We start from the raw sequence: 19,263 nt of genomic DNA on the forward strand, positions 1-19,263 counted from the left end.
AACTGTTAATGGCCAACAAACTATGACAACAATGAAATATATCTAATTCCTTTGTCTTAATTCAAGATATATTCCTGTTCCTTACAAACATAAACATGATTTACCTTCTTTGTTATAACTTAGGAATTAAAATTATTCTTCACTAAAAAAAAAAGATGGCAGGAATAAAAAAGTAATGATAGAGCTTTGTCATGATGAAACATGGGCTCTATTTTAGATATCACTCACACACATCTCATTGTTAGCAACAAATTCAAAATTAATTATTACATACAGCACTTGTTTCCAATGCAAACATATACTTTTCCCCATATGATTGAGGAGAACAGATTTCTTGTGTAACTCATAACCAGCAGTAAACAGTGATACAGTATTGGTACACTGTACTGTAAATGAAAGTGTGAAGCAAAATATATGAAGCACATCAAAACAGAAGCAAACAGAGTGTCTCAGATCAATCCAATGTTAGCTAAAAAAAAAATTGAAGTGCACAAGTAACCAGAAGGTGGAAGTCTTGCCAGTGATCAATGAGCATTGTACTGTACTGTATTAATATGGTAAAGTATAGTACAGTTTAACCAAAATAGTGCTTCTGATGCTGCAGTATTGTACAGAACATTGTAAATATTTCATTCATGAATCATAATAAGTTTCATCATTACTGGAATATAATGTAGAAGAGTATTGTATATATCAAAATAAAACTGAATACTATGTATTAAAAAAAAATAAATTCAAATTATTGAATATCTTTCAACCCTTTCTCTACAGGATGCCACTTATCCAAGGGGTTAAACTAATTGTACACATTTTCCCTGAAAAATGTGGCATAGGTACTCAGTGTATGGAGAACATGACATGTGACATAACGGTGAGGATGATTTATGTCATATTGATCACAAAATGACTAGAAATTCACATGTTTATGATCAGTAGCAAAGCTCTTCAGCAGTCTTCATTTTTAGAATCCCACCATGCCAAGGGTTATTCTCTGTGAGCCCGGTATTAAAAAATTCTAATATAAGAGCCAGTTTTGAGAAAAATTATGTCAAGAAACATCAAATTTGTCTCATGATATACAGAAAATAAAATAGACACCAACCAATGGGGAAGAAAAAAAAAATTAACATAACTGTCCTTATTGTATATCACAGCAGGACCTTAATGCCTAACTGGGACTTTAACATTTCATATCAACCAGAAATTAAAATAATAGTGTTGAAATAAAACTGTAGTACCTGATGTACATATTCACAAAGCATCATCTGTATTTTATAGCCATTTTCCTAACATTTGGGTAAGTTGTGATTAACTGATGGCAGCTCTCATTATATCCTTAACCGTAAGGTCATTCCCCACAACCTTTCACCAGATCACCCTTGGCCTAACCCTGCCCTATTTGTCTCCATCATTCTCTCCATAGGCCTAAATCATCTTAGCCTACCTCTGCACAAAATCTCACCAATACTCTGATTACATATGTGCTGAGTTTCTTATCTCTTAATATCACAGAACAAGTTACAAGGTGGCTCTTCATTACCCTTGTTTCCTTTTGGGATTGCTATTAAATTAGGTCCTGTATCCATATAAAGTTGTTGGCTGTCATTATTATTTCTCCGTACATACAAAAAACTATCCCAGGTTGAGTGCAATGAACCCAGGAAGTGATAATGCCATGCCTACCCCAACAAGTTAGAAGTCTTACAACATTCTGATGCTGTGATCATGAAGTGAACACTAATGTTGCTCCAGATCTCACTCTCACCAAAGAATGTAAAGAAGATATCTTGGTCAACAAGTGCAGTTATGGAAAACATAGAATATCATCTCATATTGTGGATAGAGGACCAGAGTCAGCATAATACAGGGTATACTGTACTAATCAGTCTTTAAGTTGTTCAAGCTAAGGCCAAGGATTTGTGCAATGAATTGAGAGCCAAGATGGGTAAAAGTTCAAAGGCAGAGCCTATTTCCATTAATTCTTACTTTTCAAGGAATGCAACTGTGGCATTTAGCAAGGACTCCTTGCATTTAAAAACTTAAATAAACAAGATTTTGTTATTACAGCAAATTAAATGTTCAACTTTTAAGATTTTATGGATGATCGATCTCTAAGCTGTTCAGTCACTGTGTTAGTGAGATAACTAATTGCCATTAATCTGGGCCTAGTAAGGGATACGGCCACTCTCAGGTGTAGCAGACAGGACAAGGTCATCAGCTTCTTCTGACACTCAGCAATACACTGGAAGGAAAGAATTAGTTAATATATTACAGTTAATAAACTGATTAAAAAATATCTTTCTTTATATACAGAACTAAGTACTGTATCTGCATTATTTATACATTTTAAATTCTGAACTTCCTGGGTATTTCTCTAATAAATTCCCTTCAAAATTCTTTAAGTTTTCTGTTCATCTTATATGACTTGTATGTACTGCAGGTCACTTAGCCCACATGATCACCTACCAGAACACCACCTGACAGATCATACCTTCCCAAGTGAGTATTTCAGACTCAGCGTCTGATGAAAACAGTCACCCACCAGTGGTGCTGTACTGTATCAGGGTTTATCAAATAAGCTCAAGTCAGCAAGTTCACAAGTACTGTACACAACAACAAACCCTGGAACTAATTCTCTTCATTGGGAACCTTTCAGGAATAAAACATCTAACTGCCATATTTACAACTTCCTCCCCAGTCAACTCAACTCTTGCTGACTATATAGTCCAGTGTTCCTCATGAGTATTAAAACAATACACCAATTCTTTTTTTTTTCTTCATGTTTTAGCAGTGTACATATTCAGTACAGTACATTATTATAAGTACTGTGCAGTGACCCCTCGTTTAACGAATGCCTCGGTTAATGAACTGCCTTCCATAAGAATCTTCAATTCGGTTAACGAATTTCTTACGAACCGACCTCAACATGTTTTCGCTTGCACTGACCGGACAACCAGCTTTAGTATCAGTCCGCCAATACATTAATCGGTTCTAGGGCTTAAATTCCTTACTATTTTAGTAAATATCAAGAAGTTTATACTATTCAATAATTTTAAAAGTTTAATATTCAATTTTTTAGTCATTTTAACAATTATTGAATATAATTGAAGGTAAAGTGACTAGTTTAATGCACGGCATCCAGCCTCTTAACACAGCAAACAGGCGTTAGTCTCTCTCTGTTTTCACTGGAGGTAACATCTTGCTTGAGGCTCTCTTCAACTAAATGCTTTTTTTCTGTGTTTCCAAGCAAATTGGTCATTTTGAAATATATTTTACACATTGACAATATATAATGCAGTGCAGTGTTGATTTAAGGAAAATAATCTTGAATTACACCAAGAGAGCTAAAATTTTATGGGTGAAATGGCGCCATGGGGTGACTTCTCTTCCACCCCAATGCCTTCTCTTCTTCCTTCTCCTCCACCCCCATTCTAAATCCCATCATCATCATCATCATCATCCGGGAGCCTTCTACATACACACCTCAAAGTAAATGAACTTTTCTACCATTTTTGTTGAATTTAGGAAATTTTCAGTGAGCTGGAACCAATTACCCAAAAACCCATTGAAACAATGGTTTCGGTTAACGAACGACCTTCTGGAACGGATTGAGTTTGTTAACCGAGGGGTCACTGTACAGTAAACCCTCAATTTCTGCAGCGGTTATGGTCCCAGAAAGTGCCATTTTCATGAACCAATCTATCACGTATGTATATATGTTACAGTATTTTTTCATGGACTGAATTATGTACGATGTACAATATTTATCAAAGGAGTTTTGGAATAGGTTTTGGGTATTTTTAGTCTGTGGAACCAAACTAATTATTTCCACTTAGATCAATTAAACTACAATTCGTGATTTGATAATTCACGGCATCTTCTGTTCTTCTAGATTCCACCGTACCCTGTACTCTATTTTTTTTCTTTTAGTTCTTTTTCTTATCAATATTAGTAGTGATTTGTATCTTCTTATCTGGCTAATACCCTTAACTATGTGTACTGTACTGTGAACTACAACTATGAGACCTGGGTTGTAAACACAGTGTTCAGACTCAAACCTTGTTTTCCCATTGGTCTCTGAGACAACTACTGTACCAAATTCATACAAATTCATTTTGCTTTGACTGGGTTGGATGGCTGGAATAAGTCCATCACTTCCAGCAAAACATTGTTCATCAGGGTAATGTTTCCTGCTATCATGCACTGCACACCTCATAGGAATGACATACCCTGCCTATGTGGTGTTTGGCAATGGTTACATCTCGCAAACTATAATACAGTATTATGAAGAAAGTTTATATTACAGCAGACAGGAAATTTACATACCATGGTAATTTGTGATATGATAACAGGATTAGACTTGGCTTCTGCCTTTTTCTGATTAAATTCTTCTGCATTAATTCCAAGAAGTTCCCGAAGGACCTAAAAAAATAAGAGGGAATTTTGAGTCAACGTGCCGATGATTGTCATAGATGTCAGGGCAGTCATTACCACCAGTTACAATCACACCTCAACATTTAACTTTTTTGTATTTTTTGCAGCATCAAAAGATGCTGAGGAGCTGATACAGACATCTTAGGGCTTCCCATCCTGGACCTAGTAAGTTTATAAACACAATTGAACTACAAACAACATAAAGTACTGTACTATATTAGGAGTGTTTTAGTTACCAGGCTTACAGATCATTATGTGAAGCAGTGGCCAGCTATTGACTCAAGGTGTTTTGATTGTGGAGAGTTTGAAACATATGTAAATATAATTTTGATATTTCAAATGAAAATATGATCCAATCAGTTCCTTCCTGATCCATGGTGACTACAGGATAGAAAATCTTTTAATAAATCAATTACTTGATAATCATCACCATTTTATAGACATTTTCCACACTTGTGTGAATTAGATGCAGGTACCTGACACCAACTCCCAAAGTTGCACGGTCTCTTGTACTGTCTCTAGCCAGGTTCATAACTCTAATGACATTTATTACATTTCATGATGATAGAATCATTCAACTTTGGTTTCACTGACTAAATCTAGTATGGACCTCCTATACAGACTTTACAAATCATAAAATTTCAAATCTCATTGGAAAGAGCAAATTACCCATTTATTTCTGAACTATAAGAAATACGGGTAACTTATATATTGTCACTTACCATGTCATCCATGTCCACTTCCCAGGAAGCACTTCCATCATTGATCAAAGCAGTAAGTTTCCACCTTCCATTTACTTGCCCCAAATTTGATAACAGAGTCGTGATGAAACCTCTCACTGTAAATTCCTAGAAAAAGAAGTCCTGGTAATTATGATAAGACCTTTATAATGTCAGTAACTTATTTGAAGGGTCTAACCAAATGACGTGAAAGCCAGAGCCTTTAACTCCTGTTTCATGAGTGGGGGGAAGAAACAAGAACAAGTATCTTAAAAGGTCCATAATGTTAAATCATCCCACAGCATTGTCTACCTTTGCCACTGAGCCTGTCATGTTTAATAGCAGAAAGCAAAAACCAGACAAACAAACTCAGGTACAGTACAGCATTGTGTTTGATACAAGCACTTCTTTTGTTCACTCATATGAGTTGGTCAGTCTAAGGATCTGAGTCCCTTTTCATTCAGTGACTGTCTCTGGGCGAGTGAAGTTTCAGGTCATAGAATGACACCTACATGTGATCATTCAAAAACTTTTTCTGCCATAAGGGAGGAGAGAGGGCATTCCTTTTTCAATTCTTCATTTATGACCTACTGATCATCAATAAGGCATCTAAGAGACTTGATTCCAGCCAGGAACAGAATGACAGAATTTCTTTCAATAAAATCAACTGATAGTACCAGTTTTGAAAAGCCAACTAACAAAACCTCTTAAGGAATCCTTTGTGTTCCTCAGTGAACATAGAGAAACATGCAATATTCCTAAACAAGTATTTCATGTGCACATTATACACACCCAGAACTTTCCTGAGAACCAGTACCTAACTAACTGGGATTCTCATAGCAGCCTCAGGTCAGACCCCACATACTGTACACAAATATCTTATGCATTGAATTTTTAATTTAATCAGTGTGAGAAAGGGTTGAATCCAAAAGCAATTGACTAACTAACCAGACACTTGAGTTGTTAAAATAGTAAACGACCTTAAAATACAATCTATAATACAACATAAGGGTCTAAGATTACATGGTCATGGAACACCATAACACCTGTGTAAGAATTTAACAACGAAAAAACAAAAAACAAAACCCTGTGAATGAGGCCTCAATGTCATGCTAAGGGTAAATTGAAATCTGAAGTGGGTAATCTGGTATGAGAACTTGGTAACCAGTGTCAATAAAAAATGGATTTAACTGTCTCATGCTATGCTCACAGCAAATCTTTTTCCTTTTTGAGGTACTGTTTCCAACTGAATCCCTTGGGACTCTGGTATAAAGGTAATGAATGATCTCATTCTTAAATTTATCCAGTTTTTAGATCCTAATCAAATAATGGATTCCTGGAACCAGGAATGACTTGGACTTCCTGACTATGGCCAAAGCACAATGACAACTTATGTGGAGGCATACCAATACAATCATCATCATCATCATCAGAGTTATATGACCATTTTTCATACTTGTGTGGGTTGGCCATGATTACTTAAGATGATCTATACCAAGGCTTCAGTAAAACGATTGTCTACAAAAATGAGGAGCTCTTTAAAGCCTGGAGTAATGGCAGGAACTAAGTGGGCTTGAAGGTTTCATCCCATAACCAGTAACTTCACTGGTCCTGACGCAACAAACAATTCAACAGAGACTTCAATCCTTGGAACAACATTGATTCACCTTAGAAAGTGTTGCCTGCATCAATAACATTATCAAACCTTCCACATGCACATTATGTACTTTGCCATAAACATGTCAAGCCAGGAGAAGAATTAATGGTATGGATCTCGTACGTCACTTGTTGGTAACCCAGAAAACATAAATTGTTCATTAAAATATTGATATCAATAATGAAATCAACAAACTAATTATATATTACATAAATAAAGATACCCACGACAAGGTGAAAGGTTTCACTATTCTCCAGCAGTCTGGGTCACAAACCTGAGGAATTAGGGGTTTTTTTAGTTGATAGACCAGATATGTAAAAGGTGGGTCATGCTTGACTCTCTCTTCTAAACTTCCTGAAGTTGAATTAATGTTCTCTTGTTTTTTCTCTGTAATTGGAGTAGCAGGTGTTTTAAAGCCCATGTCCTCTAAGGATGTCTGTTTCAGCATTGACCTTGAAGATGAGGCCATGAAACTGCTTGCAGTCTGAAAGCCAACTGCATTTGAAAATACTGCACTTCCACGCTTTAAAGGAGAATACTTCCAAGGGGATTTTTTAGATGGCAAACTTCTTTGGAAGTATTTGGAATTTGGCAATCTGTTGGCTCCTGGAGATTGACTTGATGGCTGAGATAAAAAATTCGTCAGCCTTAATGGCTTACTACATTTTTCTGTTAATGTACTGCTGCAAGAGGAACCATGTTTACTAATTCCTGTTAATGATTGAGTTTTGGAGGTACCAGGAACACTAGAAGAACCATTAGGTTGTCTTAAAGTTTCCGTTGGTATATGAAAACCTTTACTGGTGGTCTGAGGTGTTATGTTTGTTAATGTAGATGTTTCTGAACTTGAAAATGATTCATTAATTTGGGATTCTGCATCAATCAGAATCTCATCAAAATCATCATCGAAAAAGCTATTGTCAATGTTCATATCTTCACCATTATCATTATTGGTGTCAAAATGATTCACAGTGTTGGTACTGGTCTGAGAAGTATGTGTTGACGATCTGCTGTTGGATGACAATAAGGGGGTGACTGCACTTGTACTTGTAGCAGATGATAATTCCTGACACTCAATTTGGCTTAAAGCCATTTCCATGTTTTGGTCAAAAAAATCATCATCATCCATCTCATCTACACCGGTGGTTGGAGGTGCAGTGAAGTTAGCCTAAAAAGAGAAGAAAACAAGTAAATTATTCAAAAGTAATTTTAACAAAGACATTCTAATGGAAACTGCACTGTCTTTCTATGAGGTGTGCCTGTTATATGAACAACAAACTAGAGGTCAAATAAACACTTACAACAGGTGCAGCAAAATACCAATGCTGTAAAGCAACAAGTGAAACAAGTCAAAGCCTACAAGAAGAATATGAAGAGAAAATAATGAAACCTTTATTTATCCTCCCATGGTGTTACAATGGGGGCACATATATTTGAAAGGTGAAGTCCAGGTTATGTTATGGAAAACTTCATATTGGTGACATTGAATCAATGAAACACAATGCAAGAGTTATGAGGCCTGTCCACACTTATTGCAAAAGCATGTTAAAATTATGCGGCATAGTAATTCCCAGTAGAAAATACTGTATACAGTGCTGGCAAGATCAATCCAGAGGTGAGAATTACTATGTCTTCACAAGAAATAATGTAACTCATTATTTAAAATTCAAATTTGTATATTCTAAGTTCAGGTAAGAGTATTGTTACATCACGTGTACAGTATATCCTAGACTTTTTTTATTTGACAAGACTGCATGTTGAGGCAATGGGACGGTAGGACCCAGAAAGTAAGGTGGCTTGGATGAATTACTACAGAACATACCTGTCGTGATGAACTCTTTTCCCTTGAAGCTAATTATTCTTATACTGTACTGTATATTATTACAAAGCAGTGTACTGTATGAAAATCATTGCAAAATACTTTTGATATGTAAGTTCTGAATGACAGTTCTTAATAACGCAGACACCCGTAGTTTGAGTTTAAATATAGTATGTAAATAAACAAAGACTATTTACATCCAACAGGTTAATGCACTGTATGAGTGGTTCAATCTCTAAGTAAGCAATACAACTCAAGTCACTCAGATATTGATTAAAAGTTAATGCTGTAGTACTTTTATGTACATCAATTTCTTAACACTCTCAGGTTGCCTGAAATTTATTTAACGAGCCTGTCACTGGACCACTTTTGAGCCCACAGAATGACCATAAATTGCGGAGAATAAATTTCTTTCCCAAGTGTTATTTGTGGCTAAGATATTGTCAATTATTTATTAAAATGATGGCTTCCTACATAAAAAAGGCTGGGAATTAACATGAAACACCCCCCAAAAATAATGATAGCAATAAACAAAAGTCATTTTGGCGAGTACGTATAAATGAAAAGTGAGAGTTTACTGTTGATTCCTATTCATGTTGTACCCACATCATTGCATCAGTCAGTATAAAATGCTCATGACAAGAAAGAGTAAATCACAAAAAAGATGATGGTGTGATCAGAAAAAAAAAGTTAAAAAATAACGGAGTTACAGAATAAAAAGTGTAAATAACTGGTGGTTTGACGCGCGGTCGCCGAAATGTTTATACACATTTTTTCCTTGCTAGTTTTTTTTGTTATATTATTTTAAAAGTATTTTTTTAAGGTGGATTATTAATCGACACAAACTAAGGAGGAGAAATAGATTCAGTTAGAAGTTTCTGACAAAAACTGAAATTTTGGGAATATTTACGGTACACTTACCACTCAGACGAGGGGGCCCATGGCATATAAACAACAATAACGTTATGAATACGTATTAAATAAGCATAATATTAATTATAATTCACCATACCCATATGCATGCTCCTGCTGCACTACATTTCACTATCTCATATTATTTCTCCAAGCTAAGTATATACATTACAACATGCTTTTGTGTGGTACATGTGACTGTATTGTGAGTACCGGGTAGCCATTTCACCGTCACATAAATTCTAAAATACTTCACTATTCATTACAAATATCTTGAGATAACAGTAATCTGGCCACGGTGGCCAGTTTTAAATCTCACCTGGGACCCACACCCCCCCACCACTTAGGAAGCCAGAGGCACACTGGCGACTGTTGCACAATAAAGCATGGCCTACTGCACCTAGACGGGTTGCCACCTAGCCTGAAGACTTGGTTCCGCACAGGAGTGGCGAAACCTAAGTGGCGTTAAAATTTAAAGTAATTCAACCAGAAACTTTCAGAGAAAATGAAATAAACGCCATACTGGCATGTCTGATCATGAAGCAAAAGTTCATTTACATTAAGTCAAAAGGCCACTTATGCATGTCTGATCGTGAGCGTGTTAACATTTTCAAGGTCTAAGGACCTAAAAATTTACCTGGCTCCTATACCCTGATGAAGACGGTGTCACTTCTCTTCTTGGTGGCTGAATATTTTGAGGCCTAGTGGATGCTGAGTTGAGCTGTGAAGGGTAATAACAGGAAGACTGACTAGGGTGTAACTGGGTGGGAGCCGTGTCTTCATATTCTCTTGGCTGTGGGTTTTCCTTAGCGCCTCTATGAAAAGAAATTCCATATCAATGTTCCAGGAAATTTATGACTGCAGATTGGATGATATGACTCACTCACCAACACGGTACAGTAGACCCTCAAAACACTGCACAACTGGGATTGACAATTGTCGTGCAATATCAAGTCATGTTATACTGTTCTATCAAAAGGAAATAAAGGGTACAGGATTGCAGCCTCAAAACATACAGAAAAAAATACCAAATTTTCTTGCTTCAACACTAATTCTGTCATTTCAAAAGACCTTTTAACAAATTATAACACACACTGAGTCTGAACAACTGTTTCCTGGACTGCACTTGTTCAGACTCAAGAAGAATGATGGAGTAGTGTATAGAACTTGGGTGCTGTGACTCATGCCTGATCTGCGTAGATGCTGCTGGCCAGTCCTAGTAGCCCGTGCTGCCATCTATTGTGGGTGGAGGAAACTTTAAATTTTCATTTGCTGATCGATTGTCTTCCTTTGATGTTAAATCTAAAAAAACAAACATGCAGTACTGTACTACTGCAAATGTTCAATGCTTCTCTAAAATAAGGACTAAAAACCTAATTAATGGTCTTCTTGCATTTAAGGTCACACCAAAAGATTCATTAACCCCTAATATTTGGGTCAGGTCCTGTGACATGTGTCTGTAGAGCTTAGGACCACGTCACATGACATTTTGATCTTTCGCGGGTCTGTTTAAACTAAAAGGGTGGACCTGGCTAGATTATGTTACCAAATAGGTATTTAACTTTCACTCACTCACACATGAAAGCCTACCAGTTTCTTCTCAGCTTTTGTGATGTAGGAATCTTGTCCTTTGTCTTGACTCACTCCACCATGCGTTTCTACCCCACAACCCCCAAGCACAAGTTTAGTAATGTGATCAATTACTGGAGCAATAATAATGACTTTTATTAGTGTAAATAGTAATAATATAGTACAAGTGTCCTGTACTGTACTTTATACTGCCTACAAATTAGTGATGTTTACCTCGTTACTATTGTCCTACATACGTCACTTCGCAAACATTCTCGATTATTCCTAGCCCCTGTGTTACCAACCTGTGGTCAGTTTCAAGACAAGAATTGCTTTTTATTTGTTTTTTAAATGTTCCCGAATATACCAGCAGGGGAGGGGGGGTTGCCGACCACAACCCAAAGTCCAGGGGCTAAGACACCACTTTTTCTTACTTTAACACTAATTCCTTCATCTCAGTACACACTCTCATGCATATCAGAATCCCTAACCAGCCATGTTGAAATATTAATTAAAGTCAAGTTTATTATTTGACGATGAATAAAGATTAATTTTCAGGAATAATTTCAAGTGATTCAGACATCACCTGAATCAGACAATTTACTGAACACCGGCACCCAATAATAATACTACTAATACTACTAATAATAATACTGTAATAATAATAATAATAATAATAACAGAGGTACTACTACTATTATTACCACTAATAATAATAACATAAAGAGAACTAGACTTAATGTACAGTATATACCAGTGAATACCCTTGACAATAGTGTTTGATGCTGTAAATATTCACCAGTTAAAATACATAATCAAGAAATAAACTCAGGTTGACTATAACATCTTCTCAAAGCAAATGAAGGAAGTGGATAAAAATTAATGAAATTTTGCAAGTATCTATACAGTAATAGAAAAGAAATTAGAGTATTGTACCGGCATATAAAAAACGGGTATATACAAATAAAAAAAGAAACAGCGTGTACATTTGTTATCATAAATACTAAATACAGAATCTTCCAGTTAATTATTTTACAAACAAATATGACATATATGTGTGTGTGTGTTAAAAACATATGAAAGTGTCTTAAGAATAAGAAGTTTTATCTAAATTCAAAGGTGAGATGAGGTGTAAAAGGGCATTTACCCCCAAATTACACACAAAAAAGGCAATGTAAGATTCATATAAATGCAACACAATATATTATTTCCTATATGAAATTTTGTTTCCTTAAATTAGTGAGAATTATTGAATACAGCGGTCCTTCGGTTATCGAACACAATTCGTTCCACAGAGTCGTTCGTTAACCGAATATTTCGTTAACCGAATCCATTATTTCAATGGGATATTGGGTAATTGGTTCCAGCTCACAGAAAAGTACATAAAAGTAAAAACAAAATGCAGTAAAGTACACTTACTTTGAGGTGTGTATGTATAATGTTGCTGGTTGATGATGGGAATTAGAAGTGGGGGTGGAGAAGGGAGAAGAGAAGGAAGTTGGGATGGAGGAGAAATCGCCTTTCTTTGGACCCATGCTTGATGCAGTAATTTCACCAATAAAATTTTAAGTTCACTAGCAATAATTACAGATTATTTTATTTAAATCAACACTGCACTGCACGATATATTATAAATATGTTTACTAAATTTTAAAATGACTAATAATTTTAATATAAAAAATGCAAAAATATTAAAGAGCACAACTTTCTTGATATTTACTCAACTGGAAACGAATGTAAACATGGAACCAATTACTGTATTGGCGGACTAGCCGATCAGCTGATCAGCTGAGGCTCACAACAAAATGTGTTTGTCGTAAGGATTTCATTAGTCGAAGTTTTGATCGTTAACCGAATTGAAGATCCTTATGGGAGCTAATTTGTTAATCGAACTGTTCGTTAACCAAGGGACCACTGTACAGTAGAGTATTCAGAAAAAAATATGGAATCAAGTACTAAATGTATTTACTTACAGTTTTCGTGCAAGAACATTTTCCAATGCATTTGAAACAAGCAAGGCCTCAACCTCCCCACCCAGGATGGTTATGTGTTCTTTCTTAAGGAGCATTACTCCTCGACGGACAAATATAATTCCAGATAACAGTACCTACCATGGAAACATAATATTACATACACATTACACACACTGCTCCCTTGTACAGTAAAAGGAGGTCTCGTGTCAACTCTCCAGAAAAAACCAGCATTACAACCCATCTTTACATGTCTCCCCTTTAAACAAATACAATATGAATCGTCTTTTAGTTAATATATCTTTAAACTGTTTCAATAAACTCCCTAGTGAGTGGTCACATATCTCGAACAATAAAGTATCCCGATATTTTATTGACCCATTTCCCCAACTTTGCTCCATTTATATTCCAAATTTAATGCATATGACCAATATTCCACACATTGCAATAGGAACCTTTGTATTGGATGTACAACAGTTAAGAAAGAAGGCAAAATTATCACGACAATATCTATTACAACATCAACCTAATGGTACATGTTTAGCATTATTGTATAATACAGTAAAGCATTATCTTATCTGCCATGTTTCACTACATCTGACATGTAGGTTGCTACATATAATGGTTCTTAACCTCTCCAAAACAGTCCATTTATATTTTACCTTTGTTCCAGGCTTGAGGTTTACATTGAGGTTGGGAATAGAGTGATACTCCATGCCTTGCACTTCACGTGTTCCATCTGTCATCTGCAGCATCAACATTCTGCTTGGCTTTGGCTCCCACCAATCAGGCTGAGTAAGTACGGAAGAAATCTTACAAGAGGAAAAATACATATTTGGTTTAATTTTGCAGCAGCATATGTATGGTAGCAGGTCAAAGAACCTTGATTTTTGTTAAAGTTTAAGATGCGGTATTATTTCAACCAAAGTAAATCACCAACTTGCTTAATAATTTATCTAGATATCAAGAAAGAAACTCAACCAGAGACAATGTAATTAACTTTTATTAAAAAATAAATAAAATCTGACTGACAATACATACTGGTACAAATAGGAGGTAGGAGGTAGTAGGCAGCTAACAAACGGGGAGGTACTACCGCCTGGGAAGATATTGGAAGCATAATGTATTGTCTAATGGTAGACCCTGCTGCCATATGGCATCACAAAAATTGTGACCAAGTCCCAGGTTGCTGATCTGACTTTCAGCCTCATTTACACACAATTGCAGGGTCTCAATTGTTTCTCTTACTTTGACAACACAACATACATATATCGTTTCTAACTACTGTATTGATTTTTTTTACTTTTTTATTTCTTTATGGTTCTTTATTATTTATTATTATTATTTTTAATTTCATATATTTATGAATAAATTTATTTACTATGAGCTAATTATTATTATTGTTATTATTATTACATTTTTGCCCCCAAGTCCCGATGTGGGTCAGTGACCTGTGCCCGGGTGGGCTTATCCTGAAGAAAAAGAAGAAGAAGAAGAAGAAGAAGAAGAAGAAGAAGAAGAAGAAATAAAAAATAAAAAACAACTTACACTTCAGTAAATACATTTACCCTAATAAGTGTTTATCTGCTATTAAGGCTAATTTCACTGTATCTTTACCTGACGATGGTCCTCGGCTGACACATATGAGTTTTCTGCTTTTTCTTGCCTGATCTTCTGAAGCTGGGGGTAAGCTGCCTGGCCAACATCACAAACCTGATTCACCTAAAAATAAAACCACAAAAGCTTTAACTCAATCTACAAATCTGTGGCTACTTCTGCTGTGCACAAAAACTTAACTCTTTAAATTTGAAACTTCACTTAATGCAGTTGTTAACATGAAATACTACTGTACTGTACAGTAAGAGATGAGTACTGTACTGTACTTTTCAGTAGGGCTGGCAGCCTGGCAGGCTCATAATGTTGCTTCCAAGAGCTTCCTCCAACAAGCTTACTGCACTTTGTAATAATGTTCCATGACACGAGTATTACTGTATACATAATTACGAACACCCAATACTGTATATAACACTTATAAATGTTTGTTTACATGAAAACTCTTATGGACACTTTGACAGAATAAACTCATACAATAATACAGTAAACATCTATTGACGCACTTTTGTAATCTCCCCGTTAACCGGAATAAGTGGTGCAGAGCGGTTCTGGGTTATGCCATTTGGATGGTGTAAGATAAGTGGGGTTTTTACGCTTGGTACCCCCGTGTAAGGTTGACAGGCATATGTGTCTTCCATGATGTAAAATAACACCCTGACAGAGAGAAGGAGATACCCTCTCAGGGCTTCCTAACTGGTCACAGAGTATTGTCAACAAGCAGGGGTCACTTCCCTTAACCCTTTATTTCCCATCAAACAAACCATGGTTTTGTCAACCACATATGACTTATATGTAAATCTGATAGTCAAAGTTATCAAAATATTTATGAATTAATAAGCATATTCATGAGATAATAACAAAAACAGGGTACATAATATACCTGTAAGGCAAAATGGCCTTGAATGACAGTAGTTACTTCCTGTTTTAAATTACAAGGTAAACAATGGGTAGCCAGCTCCGACAGGTCACACAACAGCCATTGTTCATACACCAACTCCAACATACGTTTCTTGCCGGTGGCCTGTATGAAAAAAAGAAGAAGGAAGATCGAAGTCAGTTAGAGCCATTATTGCTGTCCGTTATGAATAAAGATCATGTAATAATATTTTGATGCCAGACCTCAGCAGGCCAAGACTAATTAATTTACTACAAGAATAACCACATTAGCTAAGATCCTGTTCAGTAAGAGAGCCATATATCTTAATCCCCATCGAGGATGGCATTGACAAAACACAATTTTGAAATACAGTGAGTTCTGCTATAACGCGTGTTTTGACAACGCGAATTGGCTCTAACGCGATTTATGAATAGAGGAACGATATTTGTATAACGCGAACACTTGTTTGCTGTAACGCGATTTTTGCTTACTATTTCTCCAATTTTGTGGCATTAACTGTGAATATGGTAAAGAAGAATATCTCCAAGAAGCGTTCTGGTGATCGCATTCCCAGTGATGATCGTAAAAGAAAGGCTATAACCCTTCAAGAGAAGCTCGATGTTATCTACCTCAAAATCACCCTTCTCCCTCATTCATATTTTTTCAAGGTAAAGTGTTACATTTACTGTATAATTTCATTATTAGATATGAATGCAACATTTATTTAGACTGTGCTATCCTTTGTGTTAGGCTAACTACTAAATTTTTTCGATTTCGAGTAGTAATCTGCACCTAACCCTATTTTCTCCATAAGCCCTGTTATTTCTATTACGCGAATTTCTATAACACGATGTTTTACAAGAACACAACTATCGCGTTATAGCAGAACTAACTCTAAGACCAACAAATGAAAATTCCAACTAAGTATTCATGCATAGAGGCCTAAGGAACCAGTGAGTTGGCAAAAGAAAAATTATGAGCCTACTTTAATTTGGCAGGCATTATCCAGGCCTAACAAACAATTTGAGATAAAAAAAAATTGCAGACACTGTAATATTTTGGGGAGTGCTGTTACAATGCTTTCTGGCAGATTATTCCAAGAGTTCTCAACCCTCACTCCAAAACATTTGTCCTGACAATTTTTTGAAGTTGTGGCTTATTCAACCTTAAGCTGTGACCTCTGGTGGGGCAGGCATCCGCTAGTGCCAAATATGGACAACTGATTGAGTAATGTCTTCTGGGGTGTTTATAGACTTCTATTAGGTCACCCATTGCCTGTCTATAGGATAAATTAAGCAATTGAAAGTGTTATAATCTCAGGGTAACTGAAGTGCCATAGTACAGGCACCAGTCAATATAGAGTTCTGAGCATGGTCACTACCAAATATTAACCCCAAACTAACCAACAAACCTAACTCAAAATTTTTAGTTATTTCCACTGTATTTTACTCTTAAAAAACAAATGTTAATTATCATGTAAACATCGACAAATGATTTGGGCATAAAAAAAAAGTATTTTATAATGCAGTTTTTCATACTATATAAAGTGGTGATAATGAAAACTTGGAGAAATGTATAATTACTGAGTTATGACCCTTCCCTCAAAGGTGGGCAGGGCTTCAAAGTAGAGGGTAAATGTGGATTAAAAAACATAACAAAAGAAACTACCCTAACTAACCTGGGCATTGTGTTCACCACTGGGTAATTATTCCACCGAAACTGACATACAATTTAGGTTCATAACCCGACACTGGCATATGATTTAGGTCTCATTTGTGGAATATTAATTAAATAAATTTTAATGGGACCTTAGAAATGAATGTTCCATTTGCGCTAAAGTGGTAATGTTCCCTGAGTAGTAGACATTACTAAATTCCAACAGTATTTTATTTTATTTTTTCAATTATTGTGTTAAGGTTAAGTGAGTCTTTCACTGTTCTTAGCAGCTGGTGACAATGTTACAAACAGCTAAACAGCGCTAAAAAAGGCACAGGATACAAGTACAGTCCATGTCTATTGGTACGGCAGCCTAGTGTGGCGGGCAGGTTATACTATGATACTTACTAAGATGACCTTTCTAATGTATTTAACCTAACTTAATCCAACTTAACCTAACCTAGCCTTATTTTTTACGGGAATTAGCCCACCTGGACACAGGTCAAACGCCCCATCATCACCAGGATTCTTTTTGAGTTAGGAATCGATTAGGTTAGGTTAGGTTAGGTCCCCCCCCCACCCCATCCTCCCCGGTAGGTACATGGCACTAGAGGAAACTGAAATTTGGATACAAATGAAGGTTAACGTCACTCTCTACTCCGTCCACATTAGGTTAGGTCAGGTTCTGGTAAAATTATCGTTTTGGTCATCCACCTAGTTGGAAGTTGAAAGTAATCGTTCAAAACACATAAAAAAAAAACATCGGAAAAACCTAATTTTAACCTAACCATTAACAACACAGTCCGCTAATACGGCTGCCGTACCGTTACCTATATCACTAAAAAAAAAAAAAAATACTGAGAACTGTGAAACACTGAAACCCCAAACAATTTTGAAAAATACGATAAAGCCTAATGGATCAAAGTCTTTGTACTGGATACCCTAATACACTATTATTGTTTAGCTTAACCGTGGGACACACTGGTCTGCTCAAGAAGTATTACCCCAAGTGATCCAAACTATTATAGCAACTCACATGTGTAGGATAACTCTGTCGAATCCACTCAATACAAGCTGTAAGCCAGTCATCTGGTACTTTGATGTGCCTCGCTTTTAGGTGCAACTTAACGTCATCTAGAGTAGCCATGTTTGATCTACGGCTTCTACCGCCTCTCTGCAATGTTTGTTTACATTGTTCCCGCCAAAAGAGAGAAATTCAGACCAAACAAGGAATATATAATAAGGAAGTATAACTCTCACTGCCGACACTTTACAAAAAACGTTAAATTATTAAGGATAAACTATACTGTTTGTTCAACTATTTTTTTTAGCATCAAAGAAAAGGTACTCATGAGTATCATAGAAAAATTACAGTATATAAATAATTTACTTGGGCAATATGAACTTTATAAACCATTACTGAAGATCCAAACGATATAGGGAACGAGTTATTATCTGAACTGTAGTTATGCAAACAGTGGCACATAGACAACAAAATTATCCTTACATCTTGAACTAACTCTTGACTCTTAATTGTTTTCTCGGTGAATTAATCATAGATAATTTAGTTAAAAATTAATGCATAAATGCAAATTTCTATAGAAATGCTAAATACCTCTCAGCTTATAGGCCACCAGTCATGGTACCGAGAACTTCAGTTCGTTATCATCATAAACCTCCCAGATCTTTCTCATATGTAGTTTCGGTTAATGTAGAGTCTTCCTCACTTGGGCACATGTGATACGCTTCCCTGCTGTTGGTACCACCAAGGTGCATCTTCTTGCATCTCGCAACGATGAATCTCTGAATCCATTCCTTTGACCCCTCCTGAAGTCGATGGAGATCTTGCTGTAGTGTTTCACAGTCTGTTTTGTCATTAATTTCCCAAAATAGCTTAGCGTCGTCTGCAATATCCTCCAATCCATGCCAGGCCATTCCCCCAAATCAAGTATTCTTCCAATTTCATTTCCAGCCTTTCGTGAGGTGCACTGTCAAATGATTTGGCAACGTCAGGGTGTACAGTATATTGTTAATGT

General features: G+C 36.1%; 1 protein-coding gene across 1 annotated transcript; it reads right to left on the reverse strand.

Moving 5' to 3' along the window:
• Positions 1-702: 702 nt before the first annotated feature.
• Positions 703-18,436, reverse strand: LOC121856918 (recQ-mediated genome instability protein 1-like). The gene is made up of 10 exons (XM_042352678.1): positions 18,264-18,436; positions 15,575-15,715; positions 14,698-14,802; positions 13,743-13,871; positions 13,084-13,217; positions 10,179-10,356; positions 7,085-7,978; positions 5,157-5,282; positions 4,327-4,422; positions 703-2,242 (listed from the first exon to the last, which is right to left on the reverse strand). The coding sequence occupies exons 1-10, from the start codon at positions 18,372-18,374 to the stop codon at positions 2,087-2,089; spliced, it is 2,070 nt and encodes a 689-aa protein (XP_042208612.1). The 5' UTR covers positions 18,375-18,436; the 3' UTR covers positions 703-2,086.
• Between the last annotated feature and the right edge of the window lie 827 nt (positions 18,437-19,263).

Source organism: Homarus americanus, unplaced genomic scaffold (genome assembly GCF_018991925.1).
Source record: "Homarus americanus isolate GMGI-L3 unplaced genomic scaffold, GMGI_Hamer_2.0 scaffold44060, whole genome shotgun sequence".
Lineage (NCBI taxonomy): Eukaryota > Metazoa > Arthropoda > Malacostraca > Decapoda > Nephropidae > Homarus > Homarus americanus.